We start from the raw sequence: 17,866 nt of genomic DNA, 5'->3' as shown, positions 1-17,866 counted from the left end.
GCAGGTCACAAAGATCCTAAGTATCTTTGCAAAATGTATTTTAGATCTATTTGACTCTGGAATCAATTACTGCTTTCAGACTTAACAGTGAATCTAATCTACTAAACCTGGGACAAGACATTACATTTCAGAAAGAGAGGCACTTACTTATTGTAAAGAACAATGTCTGGGATCCAGATCATCTCAGAGGGAACCCGTATTGAGGTGACATTATCGTAGTCTGCTGGGTTCCAGCGCAGTTTATAATCATTCCATTCCTAAAAGACAAAAACAAGAAGAAGAGCTATTTTATTATAAAATGTTTCATATGGTGAAAAACCCTCCCACAACATACAGGTGTGCCGACAAGTATTCTAAAACTTGCCTTGGAAAATCTGGGGCTACACCAACAAGACCCAGGTACATGCTGGGTACATGCTGGGTACATGCTGCAACATTTCAGTGACATTTCTGCAGAGGCTAATGGCCCATCGGATTAACACAGCAGGGGTCCTTGGCAGCCCCATTTAGTTTGAATGGGACTGCCAGGGACCCCCGCTGTTAATCCGATGGGCCATTAGTCTGTCTGCAGAAATGTCACTGAAATGTTGCAGCATGTACCCAGCATGTACCTGGGTCTTGTTGGTGATTGCCTCATATTTGTTTTAGAATACTCGTCGGCACTACAGTAGCTTTTTTTCTGATTTATATCGTTTACTATTAAAGCAGTAAGAGGTCTATTTGCTATAGGCTCGAAGACGCAAACTGCAGTAAAACCAGTGCAAGTAACAATACCTGATTTACAAAGGAAAAGGAATCCTGTAGAAAGCAATTCACGTTTTTTCTTTGTTTTTTGTATTGCTTTTGCCACCATATTGTAGATTTAGTAAATACAGTAGCTCCAGGATTCTCTTCAGGAGAGTATGTTTTATATTCGTCCATCCCCAGAGTGCTGAAGATGGGTCCTTCCCTATCTTGACGATAAGGTGTGTAACCTTAGTCAATAAGTCCACGGATCAAATTCTTTGTTCCAGTATTTATTCAGAGACAGATACAGAGCACAGCATCTCAGAATAATTCTTTACAGACATCACAACAGGCATCAGAGCAAGTTATGAATGGACAATTAATCAGTGTAAATTCCAAGTAATTCTGAATTCAAAAAACACAGGATCGCTTTTATATACCAGATTTCAGGAAATCTGGACAAGATCCATATATGTACAGACGGGCCCCGGTAATGCGGCGGGTCCCGTTCTATGGTCCCGCCGCAAAGTGACAATCGCCGGAAAGCGGAACAGGCGATTTTCGGCATCTGCGCATGCGCAGACCGGCAATTTCCCCTTCTGCGCATGCTCAACCTCTGTTCTGTGGAAGTGCGACCACCGTTCTGCGCATGCGTGACCTCTGCACCCCCCGTTCTGCGCATGTGCAGACATGGCGGCCCCCTTCCCGGTACCACTGTATGAGTGGAACGCCATAAAGCGGGGCCCTACTATATACAGATTTTTCTCCATGTTCAAATGTATTGATGCCCCGTTCTTGTACATGACCTTTGTCTGTTTTCAGAAAATGATGTTTCCCCCATTTATCATCTGCCTTCCACTCTCTGATATATGTCTTTCTTAACTTGGTATCTATTCGGCTCTATTTAGCCTTGGGCTGTAATACTGCGCATCTGCATGTTTTCTTACATCTACTAATATAATATATGTGTGTATATTGAAACAATATGCCTGTGTGTATATAGACAATGTGGTGTCTCTCTCTTTATCAGCATTTGGCATCATCCCATCATCAGTCCCCCCCTTCAGTTCATAAATTAACTAGTTACACTCGGCTTGATCTAAAAAAGAAAAGATCTCTGTGCCTCATGAGCATCAGTGATTAAACTTCGGAGGGTTGGTAACTTTGACTGTACATTTATATTTTTTCCAACACCATGATATGTTTCTGTATGTAGTGATTCCCATTGGACCAAGGTCATCCCATCTATCTTTTCAGAATTATCAGTGTCTACTTCCTAATATACAGTGTTTTGTTTTTTTTACCCATTTCTGGTGTTTTTATGTACTGTAGATAAGGGGTGCACAAACTGGGGGGGTGAGGGATTTTTCTGGGGGGTGCGGTGGTTGCAGAGGCCCCGCGCTCTTCCATGAGGCATTTAAATTAAATGCCGGGTGACCGCGCAAGGCCTCTACAATCTCAACTTACCGGGATTCAGCTGGCTTCTGGTCATGTCGCCATGACGCGGCGTCGGGGGCATGTGATGTGTCGACATGGTATCGCGCGTCAAATGATGCTGCGGGGTCACGTGACCCTCAGTGTCATTTGACGCCTGGTCACTTGAGAGGGGAGCGCGAGCACTAAGACCTCCACACAGGTGGGGGGCAGCAAAAAAAACTTTACGCACCCCTGCTGTAGACCTTCCGTTCATTGGAGTTTGGTCCGTTGACCCTCCTGAATTATTCCCATGTCAATTCTCCTAACTAAAGCATAATCTCTCCATGACAAAGGAATCAAACTTCCAAAATAGCCATTTTCACATTTATTTTGCTTGTTTTGAGCATTAGATCCCATCCATGCTACCTTCCACCACTTGACATGTTGCCTGGCATAGATACTTATCTGTGGATGTTCTGTTGCTATTTCCCACGGCCAATGTCCTCACAATAGAGACTGGAGCTTTATTTTTGCATTTGTGTACATTTCTTGTTGTAACTGAATACACATTATATTCTTTCCTAGATCATTTGCTAGTCCAGATATTATAGGTGTAGCTGTGTCCCCCTTACTTGCCCAGAGGTGGGGGTGCTGCCCTGCATCGTTCCATGGGTGCCCTGGGTGGTCCGAGGCTCCGCCGGATTGGGACATTGGGGGAAGTTCCGGCGGCTAGCTTGAGGTTGGCGCCGCAGGTACTATAGCGGGACTACAGCTCCCAGAAGCCCCGGGCTGGGGACAGGTCACATGGGCCGTCCCAGCCAATGAGGAGCACGTGGCCATTTTGAGGGTTGGAGCGGCAATTTTGGAGGAACGGGATCTCCTCCGCGGGGTAGGGGGAATAACGTCAGTCCTGAGGGAGCCAGCAAGGAGGATGGACATGTCCAGGGAGCAGGTAAGCCCCTGGACTAGGTCAGAACTTTGCCCTAAGGCCCCAGTTAGGCCCCGATCCCTACTGAGAGTAGTATTGTAGAGAAGGCCCTAAATAGGGACTCTCCCTCTTACAGATCCACAATCCGCACCACCGCGACGTTGGACGGACGTTCACGAGGCGACTTGCGGCCTCCGCACAAGACCGCACAGGACCACCATCTGTAAGACGTGAGTGGAGTTTTGCATACCCCGCATCATGGGACCACAAAAACAGCTCTGCTAACAGAGGATCCCCCTAATTCCCTGGTCGTAGCCAGGAAGGTACCCACCGTGCACCACCACACCTCAGGGAGGGTAGTGCTACCTTCATACACTTTGGGGTGGGAATTGTTCTGCGGACACTGGAGTTCTAGGTGCCCAATGCACCCTCAATACTTCAGGGGGACATCACAGGGGTACTGTGTTACTGTGGTATTGTATTGTGTGTACTCTATTATTTGCCATACTGTGGAACCACAGTAAAGACGAGTTATATAATATCTGGTGTGATATTGTTTATTGCTGAGTATATTGTTCCCTATGCGGAGTAATTCCACTTACGCTGGGATCCTCATAGGTGGAGGTGCTGCACCGTGAGATATCACACCCCAGGCTCCCCCCAAGCGGAGGCTCTGGCCTCTTGTGAGCCTCACAGGTAACAGCAGCATGCGTAATTGCCCTCGGTTTCCCTTAGGCATAGGGAAAGGGGGTTACATATTATTATATTATTATATTTAGAAAACCTGCTGCTATAGACCTATATATAACGGTCTGTATTTTACCTTGGGAGTGTATAATACTTTGCTAGACAACTGAAGCGTACTGATGCAGCCACCAGTATTAGAACACTTACCGGAGAAATTCCTGGGAGATTTTGGGGCAGTCTCACAGTAAATTCCTCAACATTTCTATAAAATTCTTAATGGCCCATCGGATTAACACAGCAGGGGGTCCCTGCAGTCCCATTCAGTTGGCAGGGATCCCCTGCTGTGTTAGTCCTATGGGCCATTAAGAATCTCATAGAAATGTTGCAGCAATGTTGAGGCATTTACTGTGAGACTGCCCCAGAATCTAATACTCTTTGCTGCATCTGTACATATCTAGATCAGCATGTTTACTCCCTAACTTTGTCATATGTGTCGGTCTGCTTGATAACATTTTGATATCAATACCATTTAAGATACCTGTTACCCCTTACCTCCTAAAACAGTATCAAACCATTCTCTTCTCTTCCTGGTGTACCCTGTGGTATGAGAATCTAACCATTGACCAAAATTATACTGAGCTGTTCTGACATATGACTGCACTGCTTGTGATGCTTAGTGATATCCCAGTCAGACATATTTACATGCCAGGTAAATATATCTGGGGTGTCTGCATGTATCTGAATGGGATTGTCAGTCGTATTGATTTGTACATTCTTAAGACACATTGCAGAACCATTAGTTATATATGTCCATTCATGTGAATTAAAATCTATTCGTAAGATCCGTCCGGACCAATGAAATTGGTTATGAATAAACCTCCCTGCAGAAATATCCCATGGTCTCCTGAATCTAAAATAAACTTGGATATTAAAATGCCATATGTTTTTTTTGGTTTGTACTGAGCACCATGTTCTGTCGTCCCTATCGGCTGTGTGTGTACCTTCTTTCCTTATCTGCCTGGTACCTTTGAAGTGTTGTGAGGGCATATAGGTGTAACATGGTATGTCCATTCTACCTTTCTTTCCCAATGTTGTGTTTGCCCTAGTAAGTTCAGGGCAGTAACAGGTTAATTCTGTGGGTATTACACCCCCTGCAGCCTCCTCTGTGATGGACAGAAGTGAGATGGTGACTCATGACCTGTGTAAGCCTATCAGGATAGGTACAGCTCATGAGCCCGCCCCTTCTGGAATCCTAATCAGAGGAGTGGCCCAAAGTTAGAGCAGTCTTGCTCTGCCTTCCAAGGTGAGAGCATGGGCTGTCAGCCTCTCCCATGGCGTGGATGAGCTGGCCCACCCTAGGCCAAAAGGCCCATGGAACATCAAGACTCAAGGCCCCATACTATCGGGGTGAGCACCATCTGAATTCCTGGGATGTTGGACAGTATCACCTATGTTGTATGAAAATTTGCAGCATGTCCAATAAAACTACCTGTTCATTATACCTCTGCCTGGGTGTCAGTTCCTGGGCAGGAGGGGTAAGGAGTGCAGTGGTGGGGACTGACATCCATATACCAATGATCCCATCACAGCTGGAGGCGCTGACACCATGAACCAGAACCCAGAGACCACCCAAAAGCCTGTCCTGTTGCCCCTTACCACCACGGCAGACTCAGGTCTCCTGTACTAGCAGGTATGCCTCAGCACCACACTAGATAGTAATTCAGTCCTTCTCCCAGAGGGGGGTGAGGGGGGATAAGGGTTACATAGGCCTCACTGTCTGGGATGAATTGGCACATTCCTGCAATGTGTAACGGAATAGTGTAAATTATTGTTATAATAATGTGAGCGTTCACTACACTTGTCACATTACACCTCCCTATTCTCCCAAAATTTCCAGTATTTCCAGTCATGTTAGCCCATTCCTACACCACCCTTCCACTTCCGTTTCCTGTCTTCTGTATACATTGGTATGTCCCTCAGTGGTTGTTACTATCCATAGAGCTTCACCAGTGTCAAGTATGGTGGGTAACAATAACGTATTGTGTGCCAATATACTGTAGGCCACCTTCTTGATCTTCATATGTACCTTTATCACTTAGTTTTTGTCCCGCAATATGTGCACATAAAAGTATATCAATCATGGCACAAAATCGTGTGTGCAATAGGGTTTTTCGTGAACGTTTCTTTATTCTCTTGCTTCCGATCTGGTCAGTCATCTTTGGTTCCGGAAACGGTCTTTCTTCTTCTGTAGCCACTTCTGGACATCGGACATCTCTGGTTCCAAAAAGTTTCAGATACCGTGGACCTGTTAACGTTATACACTCAGGGGGAAAAAAAATTCTGGGTTGTCCGGTACTTTGTGTCCAAATTGTACTCTCGTCCAGGTTTCCAAATCCATCCTTCACCTGGGGAGAAAATCAAGCCCAGTATCAGGTTCTTGGCAGTGATATCTGCTGGTTCATATCTACCAGCCTTTCCTTTGTATAATTTACATTAATCTATATATACAGGCATACCCCGGTTTAAGGACACTCACTTTAAGTACACTCGCGAGTAAGGCCATATCGCCCAATAGGCAAACAGCAGCTCACGCATGCGCCTGTCAGCACATCCTGAACAGCAATAAAGGCTCCCTACCTGCACCGAAGCTGTGTGCAAGCGGGGAGACTATAGAGCCTGTTACACATATGAAGGTAGTCCGTGGAATCCGGAAGCGGAGCACAGCAACGGTGAAACAAAAAGGAGCTGCAATCTACTATGAAGATTAAAAACCTTTTATTGTGAGGAGGTGGGGGGGTCAGAACCAACTCTGACGCGTTTCGGGACGAATCCCTTTGTCAAAGAGTTGGTTCATGTTCGTTCACAGTGCCCGTTATGTATCCATAGCTCCGCCCCCAACCGTGACGTCATTCAGTGTATTTTTTTGGCGCGAAGGTTTCTTGCAGCGCTATTATTGGTTCCTACCCTCAGCCAATGTTATGCTGAGAAGGTGAATAAATTATAGGCAGCAATTGGATGGTTGCGGAGCAATAATGGAACTAAACTGGCAACTGTGTAAAACATATACAAGGGATTATAGTGCAACATAAAAACAACAATTACTAACAGTATCATTAAAATGTCACAATGAATAAAAATAGAGATACGAACAATACATATAACCTATTCATCAGAGGAAACAGATAATGTTAATGTGGTATATAGCAATGTCACAGATATTCAGCATAATCCATAGTTAGTATATAAAAAGCTGAATATAATGGGTTGTACAGAAAAGTGCAAAAAAGCCGATTCACAGTTATAGTGTATCAAAGTACTTATCATAGTGGGCAGAAACATAATGGTAATATAATGGGTAGAAAGATAATACCAAATATGCAATTATAGTGTCTCGTGAAATGTTTACAACAAGGTATCATTTTATAATAAATCTACTCATGACAAATATATGTGGTTAAGGAAAATAGTTCCGAACGAATTCATAAATAACCATAATATATAAAATATTAATTCATGTACTGTAAATCAGATATACAAAATTCTCACTTTTGAAGCAAAATAATGCAGACAAGAAAGAGATGAGGGAGGATGAAAAGGATGGGATGGGGGGGGGGGAAGGAAGGATAGGGAAGGAAAGGTAGGAAAGGGGGTGAGAAGGGAGGGAAGGAAAAAGGGGGGGGGGAAGGGGGGAGAGGGGGGGGAGAGAAGGGAGGGATGTGATGGACAGGAATGGAACAACATGTGAGGACATAGAGCCTGTTACACATATGTTATTTACATCAGTAATGCACGTATATGACGATTGCAGTACAGTACTTGCATCGATAAGTGGGAAAAAGGTAGTGCTTCACTTTAATTACATTTTCGCTTTACATACATGCTCTGGACCCATTGCGTTCGTTAATGTGGGGTACGCTTGTAATTACTTTTCTTTGGCTTTTGTGACCTAGAATTATGTTAAGTTTCTACACTATAATAAGCCTATTGCTAAATTTCTTAAACATTTCAGAAAGGACCTTATTTTATAATTACTAATCATAGCTAGCATATAATAAACTACCCTACTGTATCCCCTCCTCCCCCTGCCCCCCTCCCTTCCCCCCCTAACAATCATGTATATTCTCTGTCTATGTTTGTTGTGGCAAGATACAAGAAAAATTGCAGGAAAATTTGTAACTGCTGTAACCTTCAACCTTTTTAATTGCTGCTGTTCGAAAATCAGACAGGACCGGTCCATTTAGGAAAACAAACAGTCAGTTTCCTGTTATGAGCTTGAACAGAGAAACCTTAAGAACAACAAAAAAAAAACTAAACAAAAACATCTCTAAAATCTTCCCTATATAATAAAATTAAAATAAAATGTTAATCATTAATGACTATTTATTTATAATGTTAAACTACTTTTCTAACTGTTCCTACCATATAAACCTTTGAACACAAGAACAAATTCACTCAACTTAGCAGCCTCCTGAACACGGATAGCTGCCAATACGAGGAACCTGTCTTTTGCACGACCTTCAACTCTGTTTCCTACCATTCTCCACTTTTTGTGGAAGACATTAAAAATGACCAATTTTACAGCTTTTAATTCCACTCTGTTTGTGCTGGGGAGGAGACTGGGAGTCTTTTTTTCCATTGCCAGCTGCCTAGCACAAATGTGTGTTGCTTCTTCATACTGCATCAATGTAATGCCATTAGCTGTTTAATACATTCAGACTTTCATCTTTTCTACGGGTGTCAATAATTAAAAAGATGTCAAAATCATTAAAACAAATAATTATTCCTAGAAAAAAAATGACATGGTACTTTTAAACTTCTACAGTGATTCCGCAATCTTACTTCACTCAGTATCACTAATTTTTAATAACATGACAAAAAAGAAACCTTGGTATAAAATCTGGGCGTATCGCGAGTTGTCCTTGAACTTTTTTTTTTATTCTAGATATATTTATTTAAATTGCTGACTTCTAAAAGAGCCAAATAAAATACTTTATTTAAAAAACTTCTTATTTTTAGCTACTTTATCTTTTGGTTATATCCATAGATCATCCATATATTATAACCAAGTGTCTCCCAGACCCAGGGGTACCAAAACCCCGTATTAGGGACTTAAAAAAATATGCTGGTGAGCTACAGTATACAGTACAATCTTATAAATAAAAATACAAATTTATACTGGGAAATAGGTTGCAAGGGAATCTTAAAAATAATATTCCATACCCATAATAGGTATTCCATACACTGTAATATTCCATACCTTTAATAGGTATTCCATACACTGTAATATTCCATACTCGTAACAGGTATTCCATACACTGTAATATTCCATACCCGAAACAGGTATTCCATACACTGTAATATTCCATACCCGTAACAGGTATTCCATACACTGTAATATTCCAAACCTGTAATATGTATTCCATACACTGTAATATCCTATACGCGTAATAGGTATTCCATACACTGTAATATCCCATACCCGTAATAGGTATTCCATACACTGTAATAACCCATACCCGTCATAGGTATTCCATACACTGTGTTGCTCAGTAGAACACAGACACAGACTTTGCACAACTGCCTAATTGCAAATATTTTCTTTTAAAACATATCATTAATAGGCCTAAAATATTATACTACATAGGTTTATTTTGAGCCTCATTACCTTTTGATTCTCCCTTGTACCCCTCCTGTGTCTGCTCTCGCAACAATGACTTACACTCTCGTCTCATATGTCCTGGTTTACGACCATGGAGATGTAAGAAATGAGCATTTTGCCAATATCCCCGCCCATCTCCCCTCCTCCCTCTCCCCTTGACGCTTCCTCTACCACGTCTGGCGTTAGAATTGTATGTAGGAGGTGGGTAGTAATCGGTAGGGTCGTAGGCAGCGGGTCCTGTATTGCTAGAGCCAAAAAGTTGTCTTAACTGGGACCCCCCTTCTGAGACCACACCCATTGAGAGCAAAACTTACTCCGCCCCTTCTCCGATTGAAATTGAGTCCCTTAATTCTTTCAGAAATCTCGCTTTCTCATCTGTTACTTTTAATGCATCAAGTTCAATTTGTAGCATTTGCACCTTCTTCCTAGTGTCTCTCTTAAAATACTCATATTCACGATTCATTTCTTTATATTTAGCCAAAAAATCCTTACATTTTGCAGTACCTCTAGGGTCAGGAGTGGGAATTGTCTCTTCCTCTGTCTCACCCTCTTTCTTATGTGACTGTCGCTGTAACTCTGCAATTTGGGGTAGTAGCTCCCTGATCTCAGTATTAGTCAAGTTTGCATGTCACATATATTCCTCCTCTAGCTTTTTACGTTCTGTCATTAAAGTATCGTATGTTTCTCTTCCCCTGGATTGGGAGCCCCCTGTCCTTCTATTTCAGTCTCATCCTCTGTTTCAATACCAGCGACTGTTTTAACTGAGGTTTTTGAGTTACGTATGATATCAATTTGATCATGCAAATCTTGCAACTGATACCATAGGTTAGAACATTTTGGACAATTAGGGTCAGTTTGTACTGTATCGTCCTGACATAGCTCATTGTTACAGTTTTGTCTAAAACTTGCTCTTCATAAATCAAAACAGTCATAACTTGTTTCCGTAGAGCATTCCACAGATCTACACACCCTACATTCTCAGGGGGTGTGAAGGGAATTTTACGCTCATTAGCCTGTTCCTGGATGAAATCCATAGCTTAAGATAATGTAACCAGTGTTACTTACGTAAGCTTTTAAGTGATGCTATCTTGGGGAGGCATGGGTGTTTGGTAAATTCCTGTATTCTGAGATATCCTTTCTCACCAGCCTTTCACGTAAATTCCGCGATCTACTCCTCGTGAGTCCTCGAGTGCACCGGACCTAGGAGAGTCTCTCTTTGATCATGTTCGGCGTCTGTGGCCACCGATCAGTTTATTTGGGTAAAGATATCCGTCCGATCTCCTTGAGATTATTCACAGCAGGTCCTTTGATCTGACCACATACTCACAATAATGATGGATGATAGTGGGGGAGGAAGAACTCGCCCCTCTGGGGGCTCACCTCTTCTCCCGCCCGTTTGTGAGTGGAAAGGGTCACAGATTCAGGCTCTGGCTCATCAATGAAGATAGGGCCTTCCATATCTTGAAGATAAGGTGTGTGATCTTAGTCAATAAGTCCACGGATCGAATTCTTTGTTCCAGTATTTATTCAGAGACAGACACAGAATAATTTTTTTACAGACATCACAGCAAGTTATAAATGGAGAATTAGTCGGTGTAAGTTCACAGTAATTCTGAATTCAATATACACAGGATCGCCTTTATATACCAGATTTCAGGACATATAGACAATATCCATATATACGTTTTTTCTCCATGTTCAAATGTATTGATGCCCCGTTCTTGTGCTTGACCTTTGTCTGTTTTCAGAACATGATGTTTTCCCCATTTACCATCTGTCTTCCAGTCTCTGATATATGTATTTCTTAATGTAGTATCTATTCTGCTCTATTTAGCCTTGGGCTGCAATACTGCCCATCTACATGTTTTTCTACATCTACTAATATAATATATGTGTGTATATTGAAACAATATGCCTATGTGTATACAGTATAGACAATGTGGCGTCTCTCTCTCTCTTTATCAGGATTTGGCATCATCCTATCTTCCAGTGCCTTATCGCCTTGTGCCTAAATCTACTGTGCTAAATTATTAGAAGGACTTTGATTAGGACATTAAAAGAGGGATGATAAAAATCAGCTGGTTTAGCAAATAAAATATTGAATCTTAAACTACAATTTACTCTTAAATGGGCAATCAGCATGGCTCTAATGAGTTAGAAATCTCAACTGAAATTGAAGATTAGGTTTTAAATTAATTTTAGCATCTTTGCCACTTACTGTGTTGATGTTCCATCATACTGGACATTTTCAGCTATGGGGGGGTTGTAACAGGGGACTTACCCTGTTCAGAAAACTTGCCTCTAATCCAGCAGTGCGTTGGTTAATTGACCAGCACCTGGCTGATTAGAGGTGTCAGAAAAAGCCTGCCTCTGAGATAGGAAGGGGGATTCCTTAGTCCACAACTGGGCTGACCAAAGAAACAGACAGAGAAAAGGTTCCTGAGTCTCACAGAAGAAACTGACAGAGGAATCACAGATGTCTGGAGCTCACAAGACTTCTACACCTGAATGCTGAGTTAGCCTGAGAAAAACGCAGCAACCCTGGAAAGAGAGAAGCCTTCCCCCTACAGCTACCAGAGAGACAGATAAGACTTTCCTGTTGTATCTCTGCACATATCAAAATATATATTTGGGGCTGGGAAACATGCTATCTAAAGGGAGTTGTGGACTGCACATGTTTAACTAGAAATACTCCCAAGTGGAACAGAAGCTTTGTTTGACCCCTTATTTGCCTACGTTTGATGATTTTTCTGTGTTAAAAGGGACAGGCGCAATAAAGCCTTATTTTTAATTTCACCTTAAAAATAGTCTCCATTGCTTACCTCTGCGCACATCTCTTACAGGGGTCATTTATCAGAGTCTCCTCGCTAAAAATCCAAGGCGACAAAACTGCACCAAATTGAATTAGAAAATATTCCGTGTCCTAAGCAAAAGGGAATTTATCAGTGGGGGCTTTGTATTTTCAGACAATATAAGAGAAATGCTGCACACCTCAAAAAGAAAAATAATGATACAGTTACCGGTGCTCCAGTGTTTGCACGAAAGCCTGCAATCAGTCCTGAACAGATGAACAAAGGAACATAGGGCACAATGGGTTTAGCAAATCAAACTCATTTATTGAGCCAACACGACGTTTCGACCATAATGGTCTTTATGCCATTGTCACTTGATGAAGACCATTATGGTCGAAACGTCGTGTTGGCTCAATAAATGAGTTTGATTTGCTAAACCCGTTGTGCCCTCTGTTCCTTTGTTCATCTGGCTTTGTATTTTCAACATGGATTGAAAGTGTGTATTGCATCAAAAAAAAGCTTACTCACCTAAAATTATTAGCAGAGTGCAGGCATACCCCGGTTTAAGGACACTCACTTTAAGTACAATCGCGAGTAAGGACATATCGCCCAATAGGCAAACGGCAGCTCACGCATGCGCCTGTCAGCACGTCCTGAACAGCAATACCGGCTCCCTACCTGTACCGAAGCTGTGTGCAAGCAGGGAGACTATAGAGCCTGTTACACATGCGTTATTTACATCAGTTATGCACGTATATGACGATTCCAGTACAGTACATGCATCGATAAGTGGGAAAAGGTAGTGCTTCACTTTAAGTACATGTTCGCTTTACATACATGCTCCGGTCCTATTGCGTATGTTAATGCAGGGTATGCCTGTAGTGTATTTCCATGGGCTTAGAGGAGGAGAGTAGGGTGACCACTGCCCAGCCAGCAATGGTCTCCCTATGAACTCCTTACAGTGCACTCGCCTATAAATCTGGATATTAGTATCAACATCAAAGCCGATAGGACTGGTACTGATGCACAGTTATACATTCTGAATGGTGTATGTTATAAATAACCCCTTTCGGTAATGGGTAAATGTTAGTTTTTGTATCTAAAATTATTTTATTAACTTCAATTTTTTAAATAAAACTGGGTGAAATGTTGGAGACATACATATAAGGATACACATTTGGGACGTTATAATATATGTTCCCGTAGGTTCTATGTATAAATTTATTTATTGCATGAATTACATCCCTTCATGCATCCTTCTGCCCGTTTTAGATGGCAGAGGGTGTGATATAGAAGAGTTCCAATGTATCTTCCACCGCTACTATTCCAGTAGTGAAATCAGTAAATATAGGATATATTCACCACCCAGTTTCTATGTGTAGGTTGGTCGCAGTAGACATTGTTATTTATATTATTTGTTATCTATATGATTACAACATGTATTACTACTGTGAAGCGCTATGTATATTTATAGCGCTACTGTATATAAATAAAGACATACAATACAATGCAATGCAGGTATCATTGGATTCAAGGAATGAAGTCTTTCACTTCATATTAGTGTATGACCAATAGGATAAACATTCTGGAGCATATTCTGCATAGGGTCCGTAGTTCAAAGGGGAGAGTATGTTCAGAGAGGTGAAAACATTTGGTGAACGAGGTCAAGGCGAATGGCCAGGTCCGGACTACAAAGTTAACCCTATCTTTCTATGTATATAATGGCCATTACATACAAAGGCAAGATAATCTAAACTAACCGGAAATAGATGATAAAATATTACTTTCTAATACTATACATTACAGTACATATTAACCCTTTAATAGTCTAACTGGTCAACTAGTCATCGTTTTCCATGACTAGCTGACCAAAACAGGCTAAAAAGGGGTTCAAATGTTAGTGGCTAGTAAAGCATGAGCATGCAAATCTAACACTAGCTAATACTAACAGCTAAGGTAACCAAAGGGTTAACCCTCCACCCCCCGAGAAGCCTAACCACCCTTCCCTTCATCTGCTCTATTCCCCTATCCCCCCCAAACAAACCTACCCCTCCCTAGACTAATGGCCAATAGCCCTATTAGCCAAGGAATGTGTAAACCCTTCCTGCCACCACCCAGAAGGCCTAACCATCCACCTTGGTGCAACCATCCCCATCACCCACCCCCTAACCCCAACAAAAAAACACCCCCACAGTAATGGTCAATACACCTATTAGCCAAATGTGGCTAGTAAGCTTTTGGCCACAGAAAACATTAAATACAAAACATTAAATACATAACAAAGAAAGCCATTTAAAAAAAATTACAAAAAAATTACAAATACTCCATATAAAAACTTACTTTTGAATCCATTGCTTGTCACTGTGACTACGAAGGCACTCAAATGAGGCAAAGATAGCCACATTGGCAATCAATGAACGCCCTAAATAAATAAATGTATTACTTACCCCTGCCGGGATAAAGGCCATGCTTTTCGTCCTCAGGGGTACTGAGACATACATCCAATAAAGGGCTGATGCCTAACCATTAAAAAAAAAAAAAAAAAAACACAATCCCAGCCCGATGGCCCTTAAAAAGAACACAAAAACCATGCAAAATAATCCCTGCCCAATAGTACAAAATTAAAAAAAAGAAGAAGAAAATCAGATCCATGCCCGATGGCACAAAAAGAAACAAAAAAGTTCAAATCTGGTCAAATAGATCCAGGCCTGATGGGCTTCTTCCAATCCGAATCCCTCTTTTGTGAAGGTCGATGGATCCAAAGTAATGGATCCTCTTTTGATTGAAGAGAGCAGTCGCCGTGAGTAGTTATTTTTTTCTTAGTTTCTTGATTTCTTTAAAGATGTCTTCTTTGTTCATCAACGATTATCAATGCTATAATCTCTCTCTCAACAATCTGGCAACAGATTTTGAATTTATATACAATTTGAGACACTACTAAATTGAAAGTCTCTCTCTCTCTCTCTCTCTCTCTCTCTCTCTCTCTCTCTCTCTCTCTCTCAGCAATGGATTTTGGATAGCTCTCTGTCTTCGAAAATAAAATAAACCAAAATTGGCCTTTTTGGGACTGATCCGTGGATGAAAGGAATGGTCCAATCAAAATCCGCAAAAACAATTTGCCGATCTCTACCAATATCCCACAACCAGTCATGAACACAGAACATTCAATGTTACAGGATCATACTGCTGCACATCCAGGATCCAGGAATGTGGTATACTGTAGAAACTGCTATATTAAAATACAAGGGTTTGGGATTTGTGGTGAGGTGGTAATCCAAGATGGCCGCTCATGTGCAAAGCTTCCTCCCGAATTGGATTAATCTAACTTCACCCACAAGATAAACTACATTAAACCTCCACCAAAAGGCTAGGGAAAACTGGGCAGCAAGCAAGCTTCTTTTGTTTTGTTTTTTTGACAAATTAAATAATTCAGTGATCCTTGGAGGTGATTTCAATATTGTTGAAAATTTCAACTTGGACAGATCAGGTCCCTGAAACATAAGGTTAGGAAACCTATTCATATTCAATATTTAAAGAAGCATCTTCATCTAATACTGTATACATATATATGGAGGGTGTTAAATCCTGATGGTTTCAAGAGAGCCAGGGAGAAAAATGACAGCTAATTCTGAGTAGAATAGAATCGAGGCGACAGCAGAGCGACATTGAGGTGGACCGACGCCGAGTTTGGAGTGGTGTTTCCCGCGGCCGCATTTGGAAATACCCCCTGCAAGGCGCTTCCGGGTTCCATCAAGCACCTAGCGGTGAGGACGTCTTCGCTCCATCTGATAACTCTCACATGCTGATTTTTACTTGTGAAATTGTAAGTGTGCACTTGTGAAGTGCTTCTTTATTAAATTGCATTATATACGGTCTATGCTATGGTGTTTCTCCGCCTTCTGTCCTAGTACACCCACATCCATTTCCTGAACCTAGGGGGTCCACTACACGGAGTCTCTGTTTCTATACACCATTGAGTGTGACATGCTTGTTTGGCTCACACGTATGTGAGTGTAACATCTACAGATTTCTGTCTACACTTATCATCATTGTTATTACTGCGCTGTACTATTTGCATTCTTCTCTTTGTTTACATATGTGATCCCGCTCCCTCATCCCATTTCGCCAGCTAATTCTGAGTGTCTGAGAAACTCCAGATCAGTATTCAAGTATTTTTTTGTGTGTCAAAGAACATCATCCTTTTGAGTTGAGATGTTTTCCGTTCTATTTATATATATTTTATGTATATTTTCTGGGGAAGATCATGTGACCAGACACTCACTAGATACAATAAGTGTGCTGCTAGAAAGAGGGCAGCGTTCAAACAGCGGTGTGCCAGAGCCCATTTCCGAAGAGGAAGGGGATATGACTTTGTAAATGGTTGCTATAGAAACAAAACATGCTTGTTACATTATAATACATTAAAAATGTAATTCAGAATTGTTTTTTTTTTTAAATGCTACAAGCATTTTCTCATTGTACAGAACTGATATATTTAAAAACACACACGTAGGATACTGCTTGGTCTGCAGCTTTAAGTCCTCTTATTTCAGTGTCAAAGAACATCATCCTTTTGAGTTGAGATGTTTTCCGTTCCGGAGTGCTTTTAAATATTCCTTTGAGGATTTGGATTTTTAAATCATTTATGGAATGATCTGGCTGTGAGACGTGGTGTCCCACTGGAGTGCAGTATCTACCTTCCTTATGGTGTGGTATTGTGACTTACAAAAAGGAAGATAATGCTGCACTCCCCAACAAAGAAAAGAATGATAAATACCGGTGCTCCTGGTTCAGGAATCTCTGGGCGGTATTCCAAGTGAAATAGGAAGGAAGAGCCTGGGCACTACGGATTTCTGCTTGTGAAAAAAAGAATTTATGCCATTAGCATTTGAGAAAGGCCATAGGGGCCGAAACGTCATCACACTGGCTTAATAAATTCTTTTTTTCACAAGCAGAAATCCGTAGTGCCCAGGCTCTTCCTTCCTATTTCACCTGTGTTATTGTGACTGCCAGTGGTTTTCAACCTTTTTTTGGTTAGAGAACCCCAGAATCCGATTTTGAAACTCTGGGGAACCCCAACCCTTGCCCCCTGTCTCTCGCCCCCCGTCTCTCACTCCACCGCCCCCCATGCTCCCTCTCCCCCTTGAGCGCGTGCACACTCTCCCACTTACTCATACACACACACACACCCATTTACACCCACACTTACACATACACAGACACACACACACACACACACACTCTCCCCCTTCCACTCTGCGGAACCCTGGTTGAAGACCACTGGTGTAGGCTCATTCTATTTTGACATTTTTTGCTGGTTTCACCAATGTAGCATCCTTGGTCACATTTGTTGCATTGTATCATATAAATTGCCTTCCGGCAGCTATTTCTTTTCCCTGGGCCTTTCCTCTGTCAGTCCTGTTAGTGGAGGCAGTGGAAAGGTTAATTCCTTCCTTAGGTCTGTGTGTGTATTACAGCCTTGAATCATGTAGCAGTATTCAAGGGCGAGTCTAGCAACTTCTGAGGATGTCAATCTGAGGGGTGGATACTGATTGGAACACACCCTGTCTGTGTGTGGGACTATCAGTATCCAGCTCCGGCTTGTATGAGTCAGAGAAGAGACACTCCCCAAAAGATGATAAATCACGACATCCTCCC

General features: G+C 41.8%; 1 protein-coding gene across 2 annotated transcripts in view; it reads right to left on the bottom strand.

Annotated features, from left to right (window-relative positions):
• CHRNA2 (cholinergic receptor nicotinic alpha 2 subunit) overlaps positions 1–17,866 on the bottom strand; it is a 119,881-nt gene that overhangs the window by 27,161 nt on the left and 74,854 nt on the right. The window contains exons 1-2 of one of the 2 annotated variants that reach the window (XM_075598618.1): positions 5,844–6,328; positions 148–257 (exon numbers count right to left, since the gene is read on the bottom strand). In XM_075598618.1, the coding sequence (XP_075454733.1) occupies positions 148–182 (35 nt within the window). In that variant the 5' untranslated portion in view covers positions 183–257; positions 5,844–6,328. Of the gene's footprint in view, positions 1–147; positions 258–5,843; positions 6,329–17,866 lie in introns of those variants that run through there. The other variant, XM_075598617.1, reaches the window with a different exon arrangement.

Source organism: Ascaphus truei, chromosome 4 (assembly GCF_040206685.1).
Source record: "Ascaphus truei isolate aAscTru1 chromosome 4, aAscTru1.hap1, whole genome shotgun sequence".
Classification (NCBI taxonomy): Eukaryota; Metazoa; Chordata; class Amphibia; order Anura; family Ascaphidae; genus Ascaphus; species Ascaphus truei.
This window is presented reverse-complemented; position numbering and strand designations above follow the sequence as displayed.